The sequence below is a fragment of the Danio rerio genome, chromosome 13 (assembly GCF_052040795.2).
Source record: "Danio rerio strain M-AB ecotype USA chromosome 13, GRCz13ab, whole genome shotgun sequence".
In the NCBI taxonomy this organism is placed as follows: Eukaryota; Metazoa; Chordata; class Actinopteri; order Cypriniformes; family Danionidae; genus Danio; species Danio rerio.
In genome coordinates this window covers 1,020,001-1,045,760 of record NC_141033.1, presented here as the reverse complement: position 1 = coordinate 1,045,760, position 25,760 = coordinate 1,020,001, and the positions used below count along the sequence as shown (strand labels likewise).

At 39.9% G+C, this 25,760-nt stretch overlaps 2 protein-coding genes across 7 annotated transcripts in view; both read right to left on the bottom strand.

Moving 5' to 3' along the window:
• Nucleotides 1-730: 730 nt before the first annotated feature.
• On the bottom strand, nucleotides 731-21,997 carry ppp3r1a (protein phosphatase 3, regulatory subunit B, alpha a). Of its 3 annotated transcripts, none has more exons than XR_015505298.1 (6): nucleotides 21,829-21,997; nucleotides 15,147-15,186; nucleotides 7,045-7,221; nucleotides 5,610-5,669; nucleotides 3,438-4,442; nucleotides 731-2,244 (listed from the first exon to the last, which is right to left on the bottom strand). XR_015505298.1 is itself a non-coding variant. In NM_001327772.1 (6 exons), exons 1-6 carry the CDS (start codon nucleotides 21,829-21,831, stop codon nucleotides 1,945-1,947), a joined length of 513 nt encoding a protein of 170 aa, NP_001314701.1. In that variant the 5' UTR covers nucleotides 21,832-21,982; the 3' UTR covers nucleotides 1,133-1,944. The 3 variants fall into 3 exon arrangements, 1 of the variants encoding a protein (NP_001314701.1); NM_001327772.1 differs by having other exon boundaries at nucleotides 1,133-1,992; nucleotides 4,258-4,442; nucleotides 21,829-21,982; XR_015505299.1 differs by having other exon boundaries at nucleotides 1,659-2,255; nucleotides 4,004-4,442.
• Nucleotides 21,998-23,638: 1,641 nt separating this feature from the next.
• Nucleotides 23,639-25,760, bottom strand: part of cnrip1b (cannabinoid receptor interacting protein 1b) — an 8,905-nt gene continuing 6,783 nt past the window's right edge. For 3 of the 4 annotated variants that reach the window (XM_087277978.1, XM_087277979.1, XM_087277977.1), the window contains exon 3: nucleotides 23,639-25,682. In XM_087277978.1, the coding sequence (XP_087134104.1) occupies nucleotides 25,518-25,682 (165 nt within the window). In that variant the 3' untranslated portion in view covers nucleotides 23,639-25,517. The remainder of the gene's footprint in view (nucleotides 25,683-25,760) is intronic. The other variant, NM_001327770.1, reaches the window with a different exon arrangement.

Here is a 25,760-nt window from a genome sequence, read left to right as displayed (position 1 = left end):
TTAATCTTTCATACGGTACTCAATAGCTGCGTTTCCATCCTAAAGTGAAGCAAAACTTTGTAAAGGTTGCAAATAATAATACATAATGCGAATTACGTGCATTACATCAAGTTGTAAAAAAAAACCAAGTCCACATCAAGCAAGCAATTTCCAGTCGGTAATTTCGAGCAACAACATGCTGCTGCAGTTCACAGAACGGCCACCGGTGTCACTAAACACCCTGAATTCTACATTTATATGATAATCAATAGCTGGGTTTCCCTCCTAAAGTGAAGCAGATCTTTTTAAAATTCGCAAATAATAATCCTAAATGGTAATTGCGTGCGTTTCCAACAAGAGTGGCTGACTGTAGTATTGGTAGCCTAGCAACCAACAGTAAACAAGGCAAGCATAATGTAGTCACGTCACGAGTTTGGTAGGCAAATGTGTTCGCATTAACCTCGCATTACGTCCAGAGCACTTCAAAAAAGCAAAATTAAGGGATTATTATTCAAAACTTTGCCTTTCCATCACTCATTTCTCATGCAATACGTTACTTTAACCTGAGTAATTAACACAGGCCAATGGAAAACTCAGTGTGTTACACAGGATAATTTCAAGACTTTCACGACGTTGGCTTTTTAAAATGATATTAAAATCAGAAGCTGTGTTTTAATCCTGTTTTTATGCGCATTTTAGAATATCAATTTACAAAATACACAAAGATGCGCATAAAAAAAACCCATGTGCACATTTAAGTAGGATTAACTTTATTTCTAATAAGAACAATGCACATAAACTACAATATAAACACATTCAGTGAATAAAGTCTGCGCATTTGGATGATTTTACAAGTGTAAATGTGTGTGTGAGGGTGTTTGCGTCATCAGTGCTGGTCTGCAGCTCTCCATGTTTCCAGCTTTATATTGTAAACGATCTAAAAATGTTGTTGTGCTGATTACAAAGGCCACCACAGTGCTTCAGTATCATTCGTCTTCTGTTACTATATCCTCCAGAACTGTCTTGAGCATCTGTCTGCACTCCTGTCTCACGCCTCCAAAAGCCACCGCGCTCATTGCATTTCGTCTTCTGCAGCGCAGCTCATTTATTAGAGGAGAACAAACACATCAAACTACAGTCAGAATGGAAACGCTGCTTCATCCTCGAACGTTTAATGCAATATTGCAGTTTGCGCATTAATCAAATTCGCATCTTAGGATGGAAACGCACCCAAAGTACCATAGATACCTGCTAAATATTTAAAAACAAGCAAACTTTCAGCGCAGATTTGCTTTGACATTCGCACATGCATTAGAACTAATTATGCGCGTCGGCTGCTGCATCTGGGATTAACGTGAAGCGTGAACCGAATTGTTGTCTTGTTAATTAACATTCTACAACACCGTCTCAATGACAGAAGATGCACTTTCAATATAAACATTTATACATGATCACCATTAATACAAAAGAACAGGTATTAAACATGGTTAGATGCTAGAATAATAGAAATAGTGTATATCACAAAGTCAAACAGACAGACGCTCGGTTTCGTCATGCAGTTGAAGAGAAGCTTTTTGTTTGTGTGTTTGTTCTGTATGTTCTGCTTGGCACACGTCATACCTTATATATATATATACTTATAGATATCATACTTAATATTTTTTCTTCTTCTTCTTCTTCAAAAGATTAAATTAATTGTAAAAAAACAAACAAACAAAAGCATTAAAAAATAAAACTAAATAAATATGGTTTCCTCCTCAGCTGAGATGCTCGTTCAGTGTCCGCCAGCAGGTTATTGAGCAGCTCAATAACACACACACACACACATACTCACGCACACACACTCGCGCACACACACACTGGCTTCTAGTTGACAAAAGTGGCTTAAATACTTCCATTGAAACACACAGAGAGCATTTGCTGGATATCCAGAGAGGAAAGCGGATCAGATGGAGAGCAGCTCCATCACACGTCCACAACCATCTTCTTGTGTATATCCAGACCTCCAACAACCTGCAGACAACACACAGGTGTTATGCTTTCCAATGCAATCTCGATTTAGTGCATAATTTATAAGCGAGGGGGATCACGGGATAGCACAACGTATCATGTCAGCATTGATGTCGCAACGTGTGCATCTGTAATAGTCACATCGCAGAATATGCAACGTTGAGTTAGGATTATAAGCCTGCCACAGTAATCAATATATGGATTTAATCGCACAATACATGGACATGTGCTCCACTTTTGGTGATGCAATATTCACTCACCGGCCACTTTATTAGGTACACCTGTCTAGCTGCTTGTTGCGCAAATTTCTAATCAGCCAATCACATGGCAGCAGCTCAGTGCATGTAGACATGGTCAAGAGGATCTGCTGCAGTTCAGAGCGAGCATCAGAATGAGGAAGAAAGGGGATTTAAGAGACTTTGAACGTGGCATGGTTGTTGCTGCCAGACGGGCTGCTCTGAGTATTTCAGAAACTGCTGATCTACTTTGATTTTCACGCACAACCATCTCTAGGGTTCGCAGACAATGCTCCGACAAAGAGGAAATATCCAGTGAGCGGCAGTTCTGTGAGCGCAAATGCCTTGTTGATGCCGGAGGTCAGAGGAGAATGGCCAGACTGGTTCCAGCAACAGTAACTCAAATAAGCACTCGTTACAGCCGAGCTCTGCAGAAGAGCATCTCTGAACACACAACACGTCCAACCTTGAGGCGGATGGGCTACAGCAGCAGAAGAGCACACCGGGTGCCGCTCCTGTCAGCTAAGAACAGGAAACTGAGGCTACAATTCACACAGACTCACCAAAACTGGACAATGGAAGATTGGAGAAACGTTGCTGCTCTGATGAGTCTCCATTTCTGCTGCCACATTCGGATGCTCGGCTCACAATTTGGCCTCAACAACATGAAAGCATGGATCATCCTGCCTTGTATCAGCGGTTCAGGCTGGTGGTGGTGGTGTAATGGTGTGGGGAGATTTTCTTTGGGTCCATTAGTACCAATTGAGCATCAACGCCACAGCCTACCTGAGTATTGCTGCTGACCATGTCCATCCCTTTATGAGCACAGCGTCTCCATCTTCTGATGGCTACTTCCAGCAGGATAACGCAGCATGTCATAAAGCTCAATCATCTCAGACTGGTTTCTTGAACATGACGATGAGTTCACTGTACTCAAATGGCCTCCACAGTCACCAGAGCTCAATCCAATAGAGCAGCTTTGGGATGTGGTGGAACGGGAGATTGGCATCATGGATGTGCAGCCGACAAATCTGCAGCAACCGTGTGATGCTATCATGTCAATATGGAGCAAAATCTCTGAGGAATATTTCCAGTAGCTTGTTGAATCTACGCCATGAAGTATTAAGGCAGTTCTAAAGGCAAAAGCGGGTCCAACCCGGTACTAGTAAGGTGTACCTAATAAAGTGGCCGTTGAGTGTATATTCCCAATGCAAAAAAAATAAAAATAAATAAATTCTAGCAACATTTGAGTTGGTTGTGCAACATCTCTATCTATATTGGAGGTGTCAGTAGTGTTAAAACACTGTAGTATTTACAAATAATTACTATAGTATTTTTACATATAACCCAATTCAAACAGAGCGTCAGCTTCAACGCTTCACTTTGAATGGGCGACGCCAGGCGTTGTTGAACTGCATTGCGGATTCGTCGGTGCTGCTTTAGTGGCGTTGCTCTCTGCAAAAGTTGTGTCTTGCTCAACTTTTCAAGTGCAGACGGAAGCGTCAGCCAATCAGATTACTGTATGCAAATACACCAGCTCAGACAGTGGCCTATTGCTGACTAATTTCATTGGCTGACGCTGCTTTGACGATTGCGTCAGCCCCAACTTTAGACACGCCCTCTGTCAAGCGTTGATTCTGAATAGGGCGTAAGGGTGTCTGACAGCTGAAAATAGATCTGCTAGCAGATATCACAGCCTCTCTTACTCCTTGCACTTTAGTGTTAACATGTATTATTATTTATTTAGGATATTCATTTTCACATTCTGACTCCAATGCCTGATTATTAAATAGTTAAAATGACTATAATTAAATTAAATATTAAGAATGAAATATGAAGTGTTCTCTGGAAGAGTGCGCTTGGATGGTGATGATGTTATATTGTCATTCTGGCATTATATAATGAGTGACATAAAATGCTCTTAAAATGACATTAATATTGTTGATCGCAGTATATTTTAGTGCAATATATAGATTTGGTAGATTAGAGATATGGTGACAGGCCTAAATATGTGGCCTTTAAAGTGTCTTACGGCGCAGAACTCCTCGAAGGATATTCTCCCGTCTCCGTCTTTGTCTGCGTTGATGATGGTTTTATCCACGATCTGCTGCAGTTGCGTGTCCTTCAGGTTGTTGCCCACCATCATCTTCAGCACCTGGAACAGCTCGCCGTTGGAAATATAGCCGTCTTTGTCCATGTCGTAGATCCTAAAGGCGACTGAATGCAGAAAAACAGCAGATTACAGCAATTCTCTGAGACCAGAGTCGGGTGAGTAACAGTTGAAGTCAGAATTATTCGCCCTCCTGTGTGTTTTTCCCTAATTTCTATTTAGCGGAGAGCAGATTTTCTCAACACATTTCTAATCATAATAGTTTTAATACCTCATCTCTAATAACTGATTTATTTTCTCTTTGTCATAATGACAGTAAATAATATTAGACTAGATATTCTTCAAGACACTAGTGTTCAGCTTAAAGTGACATTTAAAGGCTTCACTAGGGTAAAGTTAGGGTAATTAGGGTAAATTTAGGGTGTAATGTGAACAGGACGCTGACAACAGAGTGCAGATCCAAACGCAGGGTCTATTATACAGGCAATCCAGAATCGTGGTCAATAAGCAGGCGGATGGTCAAAGGCAGGCAGCAGACATGAATAAGCAAACAAAACTAAGCAAAGATCGGTACATGGCAAGACTAGGCAAAGGAAACACGTCGTAATGTTCACAGTAACATATAACAATAACTTCTGTGTGTTTGTGTGCTGTATAAATAGCCCAGTGAGTCTAATCAATGGAGACTTGGAGCAGGTGTGTGTGTGTGTTGCATGACTGGATCTTGTAGTCCATATACTGGCAGATTATGTGATCTGTGTGTTTATCAGTGATCTGGAAGGATTAGATCGCTGGTGATTGTGACATAGGGTAATTAGGCAAGTCATTGTATATCAGTGGTTTGTATTCTAGAGACAATCCAACACTAATATTGCTGAAGGGGTGAATAATATTGAGCTTAAAATGGGTTTATAACAATTAAAAGCTACGTTTATTCTAGCCGAAATAAAACAAATCAGACTTTCTCCAGAAGAACAAATATTAGAGGAAATACTGTGAACAACTCCTGAATCTGTTTAACATCATTTGGGGAATATTTGAAAAAAAAGCACATATTCATAATTGATATAAATAAAACACAGATGTGATTGTGTGTGTGTGTGTGTGTGTGTATATATATATAGTAATTATGAACCTGAAAACGTTAAGTAATCTCGTACTTTATGATTTTTTTTTTTAGCAGAAAAGTTATTTAATTGCAGTATTTCCTAATTAATTATACCCATAACAGTGTGTGAGACATGCAGAAGACAGACAGTCAGACTGATACTCACAGCGCAGTTTCATCTCTTTATCTCCCTTCACACTGAACTGAGAGACGCCTTCGATGAACTCTACACACACACACACACGCACGCACGCACACACACACAGAGAGAGAGAGAGAGAGAGAGAGAGAGAGAGAGAGAGAGAGAGAGAAACACCAATACAGTTAATGCAGAAATAGAGATCACACTGTCCATGTTTCCATCCACCTATTTTTAATGCACAATTTGAAAATTTGAATAAAAAAATGCACATAAATGTTGAAAATGTAGGATTCATTTTTGATGCAATAATAAAAAAACTCCACGGATGCACTTCTCTGGAACAAAATCAGTGCCAAAAGCATTGAATTATAAAGCTTGTTGAATAGCACAAACTGAAAGAAATAATACACTGAATTAACAAGTTCTTGCATTTTAATAACTTGAATTCCAGGGTTTGTATTTTTAGGGCCTGAAATTTAACACAGCTGTTTATTTAAGCGGTGAATATTTCAATAAAAATATTTCAAACACGTTTTCATACTTAAAAATTCAATAATACATATTCAATTTCCTGATTTCATGTAAAATACTCAAAAGACAATTTCCAGTTCATTTTATTTCAGTTCAAAATTTTGCTTCCATAAATTCAGTGGGTCAAATTCGGCTGTTAAAATTCGACATTGACAAAATTAAATGCTTTTAAATACTTTAATTGAATTTGTAAATACTTTTTGTGCCATTATTAGCTTTTTTCCTCACCTATTGACTTGTATAAAAATCTTAAATTGGTTTACCTGCTAGTAAAAAAAGCAGCTGGAGATTGTCAATTGTTTGTCGCTTGTCCTGCAGTTCCCGGAAGTAATGTCAAATTTTGAGAGCCGAACTTGATCCACTGAATTTATGGAAGCGAATTTTTGAACTGAAATAAAATTGACTGAAAATGAAATATTTTTCACAGATATTGAATATTTTGTAAGAGAAATCTGGAAACTGAATATGAAATATTGAATTTATAAGTATGAAAATGTGTTTGAAATATTTTTAATTGAAATATTCACAGCTTAAATAAACAGCTGTGTTAAATTTCAGGCCCTAAAAATACAAACCCTGGCAATTCAAGTCATTAAAATGCAAGCAGTTGCTAATTTAATGTATTATTTTTTTCAGTTTGTGCTATTCGGCAAGCTTTTTATTTCGATTTTATATTCTATTTCTTTTTATTTATTTATTTTTATTACTACTGGCATTGATTTTGTTCCATACACTTCAGTCTGCGTGCTGTGATGTAGTTTTTGCCAGATGATGATCAGAATTCCCCAATGCATCTGTATTATTCTGCACACGAGGGATTGTTTTTAATGACATGCACCGATGAATTGTTCACCACAAAACTAGCAAAGTGAGCTAACAAAAGCAATATGGTTAGTTTTGATGTCAGGCGCACTTCAATTGCGCTTACCTTTGAAATCCACCTCTCCGTTCCCGTCGGTGTCGAATATGTCGATGACTCTCTGCACCAGCGGATTCTGCTGCAACTCGGGCAAGGACATGAACTCCTCCACGCTCAGAGATCCTGAATTATCCAGGTCGAGTTTCTTAAACCTCTTTCCCAGCCGTTTAATCTCATCAGCATCGACTGGACGAAGAGAAAAAGGAGAGAGACACAAAACAAACAAATAAACACCATTAGCAGACAAAACAACACACACACATCACACATTCTCCTTCCTATCTGCGCAGGAAATACACAGGATTCTTCAAACTGAGAGCCCAATACAACAGAGACAGAGTAAAACGGAGTGAAATTAGGGAAGGGGGACACACTCACATCTCACGCTGGTCATCCCACACAGAGGTTTACCCATGGTGCTGTATTTATGAGCCATGCGGGTCCACGATTCTGCCTAATACCGCGGATAAGCTCTGCAATATCAAACTCTCTCACTAACTATAAGCTCATTCAGGCGGTCACATGACCCACTCCATCCAAAGCTGCTACGTTTTTAACACACTGCTGGACTAAAACTCAATTATTGATCATATTTTATTTTATGCCCCTTATTACAAGATGTAAAATGCGTCCCTGATGTCTCTAGAGTGTCTAGAAACGTTTCAGCTCAAAATACCACACTAATAATGCTTCATGAGTCTTTGAAACTGCCTAATTGTGGTGTTTTGGTGACTGTCGCTTTAAATGCGAATGAGATAGTGCTCTTTTCAAAAGAGGGCGGAGCTACAAACACATAAGCTCTGCGAAATCAAACTCTTTCACCAACTATAAGCGCATTCAGGCTGTCACAAGACCCACTGCATCCAAAACTGCTGTATAAACTGCTTTATTTGACCACACTGTTAGACTAAACTCATTTATTGATCACACTTTATTTTAAGATCCCTTTTACAATATGTAAAATGAGTCTCTGGCGTCCATGGAGTGTTTTTTTTGTGAAGTTTCAGCTCAAAATACCACACTAATAATGCTTCATGAGTCTTTGAAACTGCTTAATTGTGGTGTTTTGGTGACTGTCGCTTTAAATGCAAATGAGATTGTGCTCTTTTCAAAAGAGGGTGGAGCTACAAACACATAAGCTCTGCGAAATCAAACTCTCTCTCTAACTATAAGCTCATTCAGACGGTCACATGACCCACTGCATCCAAAACTGCTGTATAAACTGCTTTATTTGACCACACTGCTGGACTAAACTCATTTATTGATCACACTCTTTAATTTATGCCCCTTTTTATAAGAAGTAAAATGCATCTCTGATCTTTCTAGTGTGTGTAGAAACGTTTCAGCTCAAAATACCACACTAATAATGCTTCATGAGTCTTTGAAACTGCCAAATTGTTGTGTTTTGGTGACTGTTGCTTTAAATGCAAATGAGATAGTGCTCTTTTTAAAAAGGGGTGGAGCTACAATGACCCACTTCATCCAAAGCTGCTGTATAAGCTGCTTTATTTGAACATACTGATGGACTAAACTCATTTATTGATCAAACTTTATTTTATCCAGATGTAAAATGAGTCACTAATGTCTCTAAAGTGTGTGGTGAAGTTTCAGCTCAAAATACCACCCTAATAATTCTTTATAACTCTCTAAAAACTGACCCTTTTAGGCTTTAATCCTAATTGTGTGGTGTTTTGGTGACTGTCGCTTTAAATGCAAATGAGATTGGGCTTTTTTTTTAAAGGGGTGGAGCTACAAATACATAAGCTCTGCAATATCAAACTCTCACTAACTATAAGCTCATTCAGGGGGTCACATGACCCACTTCATCCAAAGCTGCTGTATAAACTGCTTTATATGAGCACACTGCTGGACTAAACTCAATTATTGATCATATTTTATTTAATGCCCCTTTTTATAAGAAGTAAAACACAACTCTGATATTTCTAGTGTGTGTAGAAACGTTTCAGCTCAAAATACCACACTAATAATGCTTCATGAGTCTTTGAAACTGCCAAACTGTGGTGTTTTGGTGACTGTCGCTTTAAATGCAAATGAGATAGTGCTCTTTTCAAAAGAGGGCGGAGCTACAAACACATAAGCTCTGCGATATCAAACTCTCTAACTATAAGCTCATTCAGACTGTCACAAGACCCACTGCATCCAAAACTGCTGTATAAACTGCTTTATTTGACCACACTGTTAGACTAAACTCATTTATTGATCACACTTTATTTTAACAAGATGTAAAATGAGTCTCTGGCGTCCCTGGAGTGTATTTGTGAAGTTTCAGCTCAAAATACCACACTAATAATGCTTTATGAGTCTTTGAAACTGCTAAATTGTGGTGTTTTGGTGACTGTCGCTTTAAATGCAAATGAGATTGTGCTCTTTTTAAAAAGGGGTGGAGCTACAATGACCCACTTCATTTAAAGCTGCTTTATTCGAACATACTACTGGGCTCATTCATTGATCAAACTTTATTTTATCCCAATGTAAAATGAGTCTCTGATGTCTCTAAAGTGTGTGGTGAAGTTTCAGCTTAAAATACCACACTAATGCTTTATAACTCTCTGAAACTGTCCCTATTAGGCTTTAATCCTAATTGTGTGGTGTTTTGGTGACTGTCGCTTTAAATGCAAATGAGATTGTGCTCTTTTCAAAAGGGGCGGAGCTACACACACAAGCTCTGCGATTTCAAACTCTCTTTCTAACTATAAGCTCGTTCAGTCGGTCACATGACCCACTCCATCCAAAGCTGCTGTATAAACTGCTTTATTTGACCACACTGCTGGACTAAACTCATTTGTTGATCACACTCTTTATTTTATCTAGATGTAAAGTGCATTTCTAATGTCTCTAGAGTGTGTTTGTGTGAGGTTTCAGTTCAAAACACCACAGAAATAATGTACTCTAACTCTCTGAATCTGACCCTTTCAGGCTTTGATCTTAATTGTGTGGCATTTGTCACTGTCGCTTTAAATGCTAATGAGATTGTGCTCTTTGAAGGAGATTAAATGATGACAGAATTGTCATTTTTGAGTGAACTGTCCCTTTAATGGTGAGAACTGGTACTCAAACTAAAGCGTAACTCATTTATTTGATCAAAAATATGGTAAAAACTATTTTCAATTTGACCAGGTGATGTGGCTTAGAGACTAAATGTGTGGGTGGTGTGTGTAGGAGTGTGTGTGTGTGTGGGCGTCTGCGAGTTTGATGAGGACTCTTGTCATACTGAAGAGCTCAGACTCGGCATGTGTTCAGAAGAGCTGATGAATAATCAGAATACAGACGAGGAATAATGGAGGAAAGCTCTCAACACACACACACACACACACACACACACACAAAACACACACACACAAAACACACACACACACACACAAAAAACACACACAAACAAAACACACACAAACAAAACACACACACACAACACACACACAAAACACACACACAAAACACACACACAACACACACACAAAACACACACACAAAACACACACACACACAAACAACACACACACAAACAACACACACACACACACACACACAAAACACACACACAACACACACACAAAACACACACACAAAACACACACACACACACACACACACACACAAAACACACACACACACAACACACACACAAAACACACACAAAACACACACACAACACACACACACAAAACACACACACACACACACAAAACGCACACACACACAAAACACACACACAAAACACACACACAAAACACACACACAAAACACACACAACACACACACAAAACACACACACACAAAACACACACACACAAAACACACACACAAAACGCACACACAAAACGCACACACACACACAAAACACACACACAAAACACACACACAAAACACACACAACACACACACAAAACACACACACACACAAAACACACACACACAAAACACACACACAAAACACACACACAAAACACACACACAAAACACACACACACACACACACAAAACACACACACACACAAAACACACACACACAAAACACACACACAAAACACACACACACAACACACACGAGTTTCAGAACAAATGAAGCAGGAGTCTGGAGCTTTTTACTGCATAATCAGCAGTGTGTAAACACGGAAATACCACAGTGGGCAGCACTGTGTGGAGTTTGCATGTTCTCCCCGTGTTGGTGTGGGTTTCCTCCGGGTGCTCCGGTTTCCCCCACAGTCCAAACACATGCGCTATAGGGGAACTGAATAAGCTAAATTGTCCATAGTGTATGTGTGTGAATAAGTGTGTATGGATGTTTCTCAGTGATGGGTTGCAGCTGGAAAAACATCCGTTGAACAAAACATTTGCTGGATAAGTTGGCAGTTCATTCCGCTGTGGCGACCCCGGATTAATAAAAGGACTAAGCCGAAAAGAAACGAATGAATGAATAATATACCCGATTATAATGTCATATAATATGATCAATTCTTTTTTTGAAAAGATGATGACTTTTCTATTCCCTAAAAATGTATATTAATAAAATTAGAAATAACTTCTTGATTGATTTCCTCATGCACATTAGCTCCATGCACGCTTTGTTTTGCTCCAATGAGAAAATTCATAACTGAGCTGCAATTATAATTGAGTTTCACCATGCAAACACATGCATCGTATAAATAAACCGCAATTGCATTGGTCCGAATGCTGGAATGTGCTGCTCGCTGCTTCTCTTCATGCATGACAGCTTGTTGTTGTCAGTTTGAGATGCATCAGTGTTTCTCTGAGAGCTGGACAGGACCCGAGGAGCTCATATTTATTTATTTCAATATATATTTATAGGCGTGAGGTCAGCAGAAGCCCAGCAGACGTGCAGGGAAACCCTCAGCAGACTCGGGTTATTCTGAGCTCCGGGACACACTCCACATATGGCCTTGTGTAAAGTAGGACATCAAGCTGTCAGTTCTCAAATATTAAAGGGTTAGTTCACCCCAAAATGAAAACTGTTATTAATTGATCATCCTCATGTCTTTACAAACTGCTGAGACCTTCACTCATCTTCAGAACACAAGCGAAGATATTTTGGATGAAATCTGAGAGCTCAGGCGATTAAGATTGCATAATTCACTATCATTATTACACAATCAATCATCAGCCAAATTTGATAATTGTGACAGCCTAAATCAGACAATAACCTGTCAAATCACCCAATCAGACAATCGATTGAAAAATCAACAAATAAGACTATTATTTGCCAAATCATCAAATCAAACAATCAAGTACCAAATCACACTATTATTCACCAAATCAGACAAACAATTACCAAATCAGATAATCTTTCACCAAATCAGGCAATTAATTGTGAAATCAATCAGTCACCAAATCAGACATTTGCTAAAATCACAAATCAGACAACTAAATCACCAAATCAGACAATCAAATCACCAAATTAGACAATAAATGGCCAAAATCACCAAATCAGACAACCGAATCACTAAATCAGACAATCAATTGCCAAAATTCCCAAATAAAACAATCAATCGTCAAATCAGACAATAAGCTGCCCAATCATCAAATAAGACAATCAATTGTCAGACAATTATTAGCCAAATCACCAAATCAGACAATCACCAATTCAGACAGTCAATCATCAAATTAGACAATCAATCGCCAAATCAGACAATCAATCATCAAATTAGATAATCAGCTGTCAAATCATCAAATAAGACAATCAACTGTTAGACAATCATTAACCAAATCAGACAATCAATAATCAAATTACACAATCAATCAAATCAGACAATAAATCGTCAAATCAGACAATCAGCTGCCAAATCATCAAATAAGACAATCAATTGTCAAGTCACCAAATCAGACAATTATTCGCCAAATCAGACAATCACCAAATCAGACAATCAATCATCAAATCACCTATTTAAACAATTGCCAAGTCATAAATCATTAACCAAATCACCAAATCAGACAATCAACTGCCAAATCATCAAATGAAACAATCAATTGCCAAATCAGACAATCATTCGCCAAATCAGACAATCAATCATCAAATCACCCAATTAAACAATTGCCAAATCATACAATGAATTGCCAAGCAATCAAATCAGACATTCACCAAATCATCAAATCACACAATCATTAACCAAATCAGACAATAGTCAAAATCACCAAATCAAACAATTAATCATTAAATCAGACAATCATTAACAAATCACCAAATCAGACATTCAACAAATCATCAATCAGACATAAATTCACCAAATCAGACAATCAACAAATCAGACAATCAATAACCAAATCAGACACTCTTCAAATCACTGAATGAGAAAAACATTCACCAAATCAGACAATCAATCGCCAAATCAGACATTTTCCAAATCATCAAATCAGACAAAAATTCACCAAATCAGACAATTATTCACTAAATCCCAAAATCAGACAAACATTTACCAAATCAGACATTCTTCAAATAATCGAATGGGACAAACATTCACCAAATCAGACAATCAATCGCCCAATCAAGCAATTAAATCACCAAATCAGAATATTAATCACTAAATCACAGAATCAGACAATCAATTGCCAAACTGCCAAATCAGACAACCAATCACTAAAATCAGAACATTAAATGAGACAATTAAACGCATAATCACAATGATCATTTAGACAATTAATCTTCAGCCAGTTTTCATAATTGTGCATATTCCCATGTCCATCCCTCTCGCTCAGGTCATTAGAGCACATCAGAGCGAAGCAGAACTAATTAAAACAGTTTCAGAGCTATAAATAACACTCAGCACCTCTGGAGACTAGCTTTACCTGATAGCATTTTAGCTTAGCTTATACATCCACAACTCTACAGCAACTCTAGCCCTGACAACAGTAGCTGTGTTTCCATGCATGATCTGGAATATTGCATAAGAAAAATGTTTAAAGGAAGCTTAAACTGAAGCATGAGCATAAATAAAGTGATGATGGGATTTCATTTTTGCGAGATGCTAATCAGATGTAAATGTGTGTGTGAGGGTCATTAATGTTGGTTTCCAGCTTTCCGTTGTTGCAGAGGTGAAATGTTGTTGTGCTGATTGTAAGAGGCATCAGCCCTCCGTCAGTCCATGATCACAGTGCTTCAGTATTCTTCTTTTTCTATTATTATTCCCTCCAGAACGGTCTTGAGCATCTGTCTGCGCTCCGGTCTCACGCCTCCAAAAGCCACCGCATTCACCGTGTTCACTGCATTTGGTCTTAGTGTTCTGAGGTGCAGCTCATTTATTAGAGAACAAACACTACAGTGAAGAATCCCAACACCTCAAACTCCACCTCTCTCAGTGATATCTGTGCACGTTTAGCAGAAGTGATGATTGTGTTGTTTCTCATTGACTGGAAGCGCTGCTGTATTAAGCCTGGTTTATACTTCTGCGTCAAGTGACCGGCGTAACCCACGGCGCATGCAATGCGTTTAGCTGTGCATTTATACTTCTGCTGCTGTCTCTGTCGGTCTGCATTAACACTTCCGAAACGCTAGTTGGCAGTGAGGTGTAAATGTTCCTCTGTGTCGAGTTTCTTCTCTGCTGTTTTGTTTTCCTGAACACTTCCTGAATGTACAAGTGGCTCAAACTCGCTCATTTTGAGGCAGGAACCGGCGGACGTGCAACAACTTTAACCATGAGGTACACACAAAACAAAACTCTCCATCCGGAGCTCCTTCACAGGACTCCACGCTTGTAAACAATCAGGCTCGCGCCATTCGCGCGGCTCTCGTCCCGCCCAGACTCGTCAGCGCTACCAAGCCGACCAATCATAGAGCTTGCGCTACGCGTCATTGCGACGTGTAGTTACATTTTTTGAGAGGTGCACGTCAGCGATGCTGACGGCCACAGCGAAGGGCTATGCGTCAGCGCCGTAGCATTAGCGTGCGCTTGATGCAGAAGTATAAATCAGCCTTTAAATGCTTTATGCGATATTTTAGTCTTGTGCATAAATCTAATTCACATCTTTGGATGGAAGCACAGCTAGTGTCATCATCCCATAACAGTGTGAGCATTGTAAGGTTAGTTAGTCAATATACAGCTTAAATTTAAACATAAATGAGAAACAAAGAGGATACTTACAATGCGAGCACATTTCCAGGGGATAACTTGCCTCATTTCCCTACAAAAAAAGAGAAGAAAACATTAAAGAGATTTAGTTAAATATTATTGATCGCACTCACAAAGAAGACCAGTATGAAGGTGTGTCATAATCCACCGAGCATGCACAGCTGAAGAGTACAGTATTATTATACAAAATATTAATAAAATATTCCCCAGATTCAGGAGTTGTTCACAGTATTTCCTCTAATATCGGTTCTTCTGGAGAAAGTCTTATTTGTTTTATTTGGGCTAGAATAAAAGCAGTTTTTAATAGTGTTAAAGTCATGTTAAGCTCAATATTATTGGCCCCTTCAGCAATATTAGTGTTGGATTGTCTCCAGAACAAACCACTGTTATACAATGACTTGCCTAATTACCCTAACTTTACCCTAATTACCCTAGTGAAGCCTTTACATGCACTTTAAGCTGAACACTAGTGTCTTGAAGAATATCTAGTCTAATATTATGTGCTGTCATCATGGCAAAGAGAAAATAAATCAGTTATTAGAAATGAGTTGAGAAAATCTTCTCTCTGTTAAACTGACATTGTAAGAAAATATAGAGGAGGGTGAATAATTCAGGCTTCAGCTGTATATCTACATGTCATCCTACACAATGACATCTCTATGTATGATTTGAATAATGACTTGTATATCTTTATTGCGATCTGCAGAGTGTCAGGAATCCTCCGCGCGGCTGCCGTTCTGGAAGATGAAACAGTGAACGCTCCGTCTCTCGGCTTTGTTTTATTATTTATAAAGTCTCATTCAGTTCAAAAGCTCAAACAGACACAATCTGTATCTGCCACAGCGCCGAGGGACAAGTGAGAGCTTATTTTATTTAATATTACAAACATGTAACTGTTATATACGTCTTAGATTATAAATAATATTAGACTAGATACTCTTCAAGACACTAGTATTCAGTGTATAGTGACATGTAAAGGCTTCACTAGGGTAATTAGGGTAAAGTTAGGGTAATTAGGCAAGTCATTGTATAACAGTGGTTTATATTCTAGAGACAATCCAACACTAATATTGCTGAAGGGGGTGAATAATATTGACCTTAAAATGGTGTTTAAAACAATAAAAAACTGCTTTTATTCTAGCCCAAATAAAACAAATAAGACTTTCTCCAGAACAAACAAATATTAAAGGAAACACTATGAAATATACCTGAATCAGTTCAACATCATTTAGGAAATATTGGAAAAACAAATGAAGAAATTCACAGGTGAATAATTTCGACTAGTCTTTGTGTGATTGCATCGTGTGCATTTTTACCAAAATCGATGTCAATGGCTGCTTTAGTAAACTATTGAGCAGGAAACAGTCATGTCAATAATGTTCAATGCTTGTTTTGCCCACAGCAAACAATACATCGATGCTCATTCTGAGCACACACACACACACACTCTACCTGTGAGCTGAAAAAACGAATGAAGGCCGCCAGTGTGATGAAACAGAAAGCAGAACACAGAATGTGGAGTTTGAAATGAAGTCTGAATCATTAGTGTGCTCTTCTGAGATGTAAATGAAGTGTTTAGTGCGCTGAGCATTGTCTGAGAAGACACACACACACACACATGCTCCACACACAACATTAATAATGCATTGGCCATTCAGAGTCAATTAATGCGCACAAAAGATGCACCGCACAATGAGGCCTGCAGAGCAACACACACACACACACACACACACACACACACACACACACACACACACACACACACACACACACACACACACACACACACACACACACACACACACACACACACACACACACACACACAATATGATCAGCAAAACACAACTGCAGAACACAGACGCCGGCTACACTTATTATCATCATCACCGTCTTTAAAGTCTACGCTCCTCACGCTGATTACATTTAAACAACATAGGAGGACATTTACCAATCAATAGCATGAGTGAGTGTATGAGTGTGTGCATGAGTATAAGTGTGTGTGAGTGCGTGTGTCGATGGGTGAATGTATGTGTGTGCATATGTGTATGTGTGTTTGAGTAAGTCTGAGTATGTGTGCATGAGTGTGTGTGTGTGCATGGGTATGTGTGTGTGTGTATGTGAGTGTGTGAGTATATGTGAGTGAGTGCATGAGTGTGCGTGTGAATGTATGAGTGCATGCATATGTGTAGTGAGTCTGAGTATGTGTGCATGGGTGTGTGTGTTTATGTGTGTGTGCATGGGTGTGTGTGTGTATGTGAGTGTGTGTGTATATACACGAGTGTGTGCAAGAGTGTGAGTGTGTGTATATGTGAGTGTGTGCATGAGTGTGTGTGTGTGTGTGAGAGAGAGTATGTAGGTGTGTGTATGCGCATATATAGGCAAATGTATGAGTGTGTGCATATGTGTGTGCGTGTGTTTGAGTGAGTCTGAGTATCTGTGCATGAGTGTGTGTGTATGTGTGAGTGTGTGTGTGTATGCGAGTGTATGTATGCGAGTATGTGCATGGGTGTGTGTGTATGAGAGTACGTAAGTGTGTGCATGAGTGTGTGTGCGCGTATATGGGTGAATGTAGGAATGTGTGCGCGTGTGTTTGAGTGAGTCTAAGTTTGTGTACATGAGTGTGTGTGTGTATATGTGAGTGAGTGCATGAGTGTGCATGTTTGTGTGTGAATGTATGAGTGTGTGCATATGTGTGTGTGTTTGAGTGAGTCTGAGTATGTGTGCATGTGTGTTTGTGTGTATAAGTGTTTAAGTGTGTGAGTCTCTCTATGTGTGTGTGTGTGTGCGTTTGTCTGAGTGTGTTTTTTCTGAGTGTGTGTGTGTGTGTAATTTTATGTGTGTGTATGCGCATGATTGTATAAGTGTGTGTGCATATGAGAGTGTGTGCATGATTGTGTGTTTGTGTGCGTGTATGTGTGTGTGAAAGTGTAAATGTGTGCATATAAGTGTTTGAGTGTGTGTGAGTCTGCATGTGTGCTTGTCTGTCTGAGTGTGTATGTTCGTTTGAAGTGTGTGTGTGTGTGTAAATGAGTAAGTGTATGTGTGCAAGAATAAGTGCGTTAGTGAGTGTATGAGTAAGTGTATGAGTGTGTTTGAGTGAGTGTGTGTGTGTGCATGAGTGAGTGTATATGTGTGTGTGTGCATGAGTGAGTGTATAAGTGTGTGTGTGCATGGGTGAGTTATTGAACGTGTGTGTGTGTGTATATGTGGGTGTGTGTGTGTGTGTGTGTTATACTGACCTCCGGCTGACAGTATATGAGTGTGTTTGCCTGCTGTAGGTCTGTCACAGGACTCTTCCAGAAACAGACAGCGATTACGACACGCCGTTTTATTAAAACACAAACCCCCGAGGAGCTGGAACAGAACGTGGCAGCACAGACCTACTTTATGTTCCAGTTAAAGGGACAGTTCACCCAAAAAAAAAAAACAAGTGACGATTTCCTCATAGGTTACTCACACTCAAGTGGCTGCGAGTTTACTGAGTTTCTTTCTTCTGTTGAACACAAAAGGAGATATTCTGAAGAATGCTGGGTAAAGCAGCCACTGACTTCCATAAGCAGCAAAATACTATGGAAGCCATTAATGGTTTAATAATAATATATATATATATAAATAATATAAATGTGACGTGATAGATCGCGATGACGGCTCAGCATCGTGAAGATTGTCAGCCATCAGCGGTAGATGATGGCATCGTCTATCGGCACAACCCTAGTGCAAACAGCCAGCTGCTTATCACTGCGTATCGCATCACATAGCGTGTTGTTAGCACATGGGGTTACAACGTATCCTGTTCACCTTATGTTTACGCTCGTAATATTTATATTATTTGCAAATTAAAAACTCTGTGTGGAACTCTAAACCTCATTTGGGGGGTGCTGCTATCCACTGGATGTCTCATTTCCATCACAGACACATGCATTGAGAGCCATCATGACTGAATTAATGAAATACGCTGGCTGCATCCGGAACCGCCAACTACTCTCAGTAGGTACTGCATTAGAATTTAAAACATACTACTCGGCCGTTAGAAAAGTACGTTCTATACAGTATGAATGGAATTTGGCCGTACTACATCCGCCATTTAGACATAGTCACGTGACGTACTTGCCTTGCAGGGCCGGAGCAAGCTGAACTGCCGCTCTAGGCAAAGGACGGTCACGCCGAACTCAACCCTAAAGTAAAAGCTGGGGGGGGGGGGGGGGGTATGTGGTTGTAGCGCGGGTGGTGAGGGTAGTGTCAGGGGGACGCCGCCCTCTCTATTCTGCCGCCCTAGACGCAGATATAACTGAGGGCGCGGGTGGTAAGGGTAGTGCGCGGACGCCGCGCTCTTTATTATGCTGCCCTAGACGCGGATAGAAGAGGGGGCAGGTGGTGAGGGTTGTGTCGGGGACGCCGCCCTCTATTCTGCCGCCCTAGACGCAGAATTAACTGAGGGTGCGGGTGGTGAGGGTAGTGTCGGGGACGCCGCCCTCACTATTCTGCCGTCCTTGACGCAGATATAACTGAGGGCACGGGTGGTGAGGGTAGTGTCGGAGATGCCGCCCTTTCTTTTCTGCCGCCCTAGATGCAGATATAACTGAGGGCACGGGTGGTGAGGGTAGTGTCAGAGACGCCGCCATCTCTATTCTGCTGCCCTAGACGCGGATAGAAGAGGGGGCAGGTGGTAAGGGTAGTGTCGGTGACGCCGCCCTCTTTATTCTGCCACCCTAGACAACAATATAACTGAGGGTGTGGGTGGTGAGGTTAGTGTCGGAGATGCCGCCCTCTTTATTCTGCCGCTCTAGACGCAGATATAACTGAGGGCGCGGGTGGTGAGGGTAGTGTCGGAGATGCCGCCCTCTCTATTCTGCCACCCTAGACGTGGATATAACTGAGGGTGCGGGTGGTGAGGGTAGTGTCGGAGATGCCGCCCTCTCTATTCTGCCACCCTAGACGTGGATATAACTGAGGCGCGGGTGGTGAGGGTAGTGTCGGAGATGCCGCCCTCTCTATTCTGCCACCCTAGACGCGGATATAACTGAGGGTGCGGGTGGTGAGGGTAGTGTCGGAGACGCCGCCCTCTCTCTTCTGCCGCCCTAGACGCGGATATAACTGAGGGCGCGGGTGGTAAGGGTAGTGCGCGGACGCCGCCCTCTCTATTATGTCGCCCTAGACGCGGATAGAAGAGGGGGCAGGTGGTAAGGGTAGTGTCAGAGATGCCGCCCTCTCTATTCTGCCGCCCTAGACGCAGATATAACTGAGAGTGCGGGTGGTGAGGGTTGTGTCGGAGACGCCGCCCTCTTTATTCTGCCACCCTAGACGCGGATATAACTGAGGGTGCGGGTGGTGAGGGTAGTGTCGGAGATGCCGCCCTCTCTATTCTGCCGCCCTAGACGTGGATATAACTGAGGGTGCGGGTGGTGAGGGTTGTGTCGGGGACGCCGCCCTCTTTATTCTGCCGCCCTAGACGCAGATATAACTGAGGGTGTCGGAGACACGTTAGCGTATTATATAGTATGGAAGTATGCGGTTTCAGACGCAGCCGCTGTTTTCCAGCAAGGCAAGCTGGGGTGCTGAAATATAATTGGCTAAACTAGCATTGGGCGGGTTTGAGAGACCAAAACAAAGACAGCCATTCCAGCACGTAATGCACATGTTCAAAGCAGAATATCTGACTACAGCATTGCGTTTCAGATGTTCACTGAGCATGTTTGTAGAATATCTGCAAACATATTACGGTATTTTAGGCTTTAGAAGAGTCAAAAACTGACATGCAGCACTTTTAACTTCCATAGTCATCGGCTGCTGTTACAGTTTCACTATTTAGAATTTGCAAATAATACTTTTCATATATTTTATCGTCAAGCAGGAGGTCATAATGCACAAATAAAAAACCAAACATACCCCAATCCATAAAATGGAGTTCCTCTCATTTGCATATTCGTTCTAGTCTAGTTATCAATGCTTCTGATTGGTTTATTATATTCCATGCAGATGCATTCCGCTAAAACCATCGTAAAATCAATCTAAAATTGATCAATTCTTTTACAACAGAGCCAGTCATGTCATCAGGTAAACCTAGCACACTCAACATCGCAGTATGTCCTGCAGAAAATAAAATATCGTGATGTCAGTTTTTACCAATATCATTTTGAGGCCTACGAATACAGCATCACCGAATAACGTGGTATTACCACTTCAAACAATTAATGTACAACCAACACAACGCTTATTTTATAACACGACGTGCTTCCACACACAAGGGCTGAACACAAAGCACCATTACGGACACATTACATATGGATAACTGCATAATTCAGACAGTGCACTCATGCTAGGTGAGCGTTATGGCATCCATAAGAGGACTCTTATCAAACTGTTGATACAATAATGGACAGGGAGACGTGTGGCGCTCGTAATGACCGACTAATGTCGTAGTTAATAGCTCTGGCTTTAACTTTAAATGCCAAACTGCATCACGACAGGCGCTGCAACTCAGGTAAGCGTTCATTTCTGCAATGGCTTTGCAACCACTTTGCATGAACCCGACTAAGAATAGACACACTCACACACGATCAAACCCATGCGGATGCACGATATTAAACCTAGAAATCTTCAAATGAACACACGCGCGTTGTATTTGTTGGTGCATCTGAAACTGTATTAGCAGGTAACGTTATTTGTTTACAAATGCGCTGTTGTACCTTACCATTTTGCTGCCTGTGCGACGGAATTCCCCCTCGGAAATGAACAGCAATAAATGACAGCACAGATGTAGAAGGAGAATCCTGCTCTCGGTCTTGTGGTTTTGTGCAGAAAAGCGCTGTTTTTTTGTCGGTAACCTGTTTTCCGTCCGTTTCCGTGGGTTTCACTGCAGCAGCGACGCGAGGAAGAGCCGCAGGGCGGGGAGGGTGGGCGGAGCCAAGCAGAAGCAATGCTATTGGACGACATGAGGAGGAGGCGGGGCGAAGAGGCAAATGATAGGCGGGTTTAGGCGTACTAAATATACGGAAGCATTCGCCCCGCCCTTTCCCTTTACACTCACTCAAACACACACACGCACACGCACACACAGAAATTATTGCTTGGCATCTGGTTCACTTAAAAAAATTCAAAGTGCATGTATGTATGTATATATATATAGTATTAACCCCTTTGTAGTATTAACCCCTTGATACTAACAAATACTGTAGTGTACTTTAGATTTTACTACAGTAAACTGTGGTGTATTGTAGTTTAATATACCCCACAGTTGTAGAAAACTACAGAACTGGGTCATTTGTTTATAGTTGTGTTACAATCACTATTTTGTGCATGTCTTCTATAAATCACCGAAAATAACCCACATGAAAATACTATAATAATTATTACTATAGTAAAATACTGTAGTAATTATAGTAATTATTATTAAAGCAAATACTGTTGCATTAACTAGTGATACTACTAAATACAGCATTGGGTCATTTGTTTATATTATGTTGCTATTATTAAATTACTATTATTATAATAGTTGTTGTATTACAATAACAATTCTAGAACCATCATAGCAGATTAATTCAAGTACTTTACTATAGTATGGTTGAACAGTATGTTCATTTACATGTTCAAAGTGTATTATACTTGCCTCACAGCAAGAAGGTCGCTGGTTCGAGCCTCGACTGGGTCAGTTGGCGTTTCTGTGTGGAGTTTGCATGTTCTCCCCGTGTTGGCGTGGGTTTCCTCCGGGTGCTCCGGTTTCAATCACAGTTCAAACACATGCGCTATAGGGGAAACTGATCAACTAAATAGTGTATGAGTGCGTGAGTGTGTATGGGTGCTTCCCAGTACTGGGTTGCGGGTGGAAGGGCATCTGCTGCGTAAAACATGTGCTGGAATAGTTGACGGTTCATTCCGCTGTGGCGAAATTAAGCATGATTATTATTACAATATCTATTACTCAAAACTTCACTATAGTATGCTTCAAAAACACTATAGTATATTTTTCATATGAGGGTATGAATCATTTTCGTGCAGATAAAAAATGCTGCACTACGCTTTTGTTTTGATGCTTAAAAATCGCCATCTGTCTTTGACCCATATCTACTGTTTTTGTATGTGTAAAACCTAATCTGACTGAGATTTCATATAAACGCTATAAGATTAGGTTTACTACGGTTTTAAAGTGGTCTTACTCCACCTTACTGTTAGGTCTTAAAGTGGTCTTAAGCTCTTACACTAGATCTTAAGGTGAACCTGCTAAAACCCATGCTAATCTTCCGGATAATTGATTATTATTGCTCTGCAGCGCCACCTGCTGGACTTCATGCTTATTTATAGTTAAACGATAGATAGATAGATAGATAGATAGATAGATAGATAGATAGATAGATAGATAGATAGATAGATAGATAGATAGATAGATAGATAGATAGATAGATAGATAGATAGATAGATAGATAGATAGATAGATAGATAGATAGATAGATAGATAGATAGATAGATAAAGAAAAGATAAACTGATATGCATCATTTCCCACATCTCCATTTTGATGTTTTTTATTTGATAGATTATTGCCATTTTCAAAATATTGAAAAAATATTGGAAAAAAACATACACATTTATTGCACGGATACCACAATGCACCAATAGAAAATATTCATAAAAACACACTATAAAGGTATTTCCATACGATGCTACATCTTGCTGAATTATAAAATAGCCCATTTTTTACAATAAGGTTACATTAGATGATGTGTTTATTTACTAACATGAAGTAATGTTAAACAATAACTGTATAGCATTTATTAATCACAGTTCAACAATTAATAATGCATTATTGTGCTTGTTAATGCACTGAGAGTTTACAGGAACTAATAATAATGAGTGTATTTTTGAAAGCTATTAAAGAAGATTAACAGTCCCAGTGTTGGGTTGCGGCTGGAAGGGCATCCACTTTGTAAAGCATATGCTGAATAAGTTGGCGGTTCATTCCGCTGTGGTGACCCCAGAATAATAAAGATACTAAGCCAAAAGGAAAATTAATATAGGACAGATTACCAAATGCTGTAATTAAAGCGTTGCTTATTGTATTTTAATGCATGAACTAATGTAATCTTATTGAAAGTGTGACCATAGAATCAATATAAAATCTGCAAACTCATATAAAAGTAAACTTCATCCTCTTTCAGGTTCTTCAGAGGTAGACGGCTGGAAGGAAAACTGCAGCTAAACACAACACCACGACAAACAGGGTAAAGTGCAACTATTCTCCCACATGAAAAATAAATACTAGAGTAATTTAGAGTAAATCATTTAGTGTTTTTGAACCATATTATAGTAAAGAAGGTGAGTTAATCTGTTGTGGTAACTCTACAGTTGCTATGGTAACACAACCACTATAGCAGTTGATGTTGTGGTGATTCTACAGTTGCTATGGTAACACAACAACTATAGTAATTAATCTGTTGTGGTGATTTTACAGTTGCTACGGTAACACAACCACTACAGTAATTGATGTGTTGTGGTGATTCTACAGTTGCTATGGTAACACAACCACTACAGTAATTGATGTGTTGTGGTGATTCTACAGTTGCTATGGTAACACAACCACTATAGTAATTGTTGTGCCGTGGCGATTATACAGTTGCTATGGTAACACAACCACTATAGTAATTGATGAGCCGTGGCGATTCAACAGTTGCTATGGTAACACAACCACTACAGTAATTGATGTGCCATGGCAATTCCACAGTTGCTATAGTAACATAACCACTATAGTAATTGATGAGTTGCAGTGATTCTATGGTTGCTATGGTAACATAACACCTATAATAATTGATGTGCCGTGTCGATTCTGCAGTTGCTATGACAACACAACACCTATAGTAATTGATGTGCTGTGGTGATTCTACAGTTGCTATGGTAACACAACAACTATATTAACTGATGTGCCGTGGTGATTCTACAGTTGCTATGGTAACAGAACTACAATAATATAAACAAATTAGCCAATACTGTAATTTGTTTTGGTATATTATACAACAATACATCACAGTTTACTGTAGTAAAAACTCTAGTATACTACAGTATGCATTACAGTTAATCTGTTCACTTTAGTTAATACTACAGTAAGCTGGAGCCTTTATTAAGAAAGAGATGTAGATACTATACTATATACAGTACAATATAACTATAGTAGGGTTCAAAAACACTGTAGTATTTACTATGAATTACTGTAGTATGTTTATAATGTGGGTAAATTCATCAAGACACTCTATTGACCTTTTAGACAGAGGGAAGGCTACATCTCTACACTGATTCACATTTCCAGCAGTTTCCATCACAGTCAGAGCATGTGTGTGTGTGTGTGTGTGTGTGTGTGTGTGTGTGTGTGTGTTGTGTTTCAGATTTCCTCTGATTCACAGGAACATCTCTTTATTGATCCACATGAGTGTGTGCGTGTCGTTGGGTTTGCACTCATACTCGATGCTGTTGAAGCTGTTCCCCCACTGGCAGTGGTCTCTCTTGTTGTAGTTGTAGAACTTCACCTGCCAGACCGTCTCGAAAACACCCGCCTGAGTGAACTGTCGAGCACAAAAACACACACTGTACACACTGACTCCGCACAATCTATGGTTAAATATGTTTGCTTGTGTTTTTGA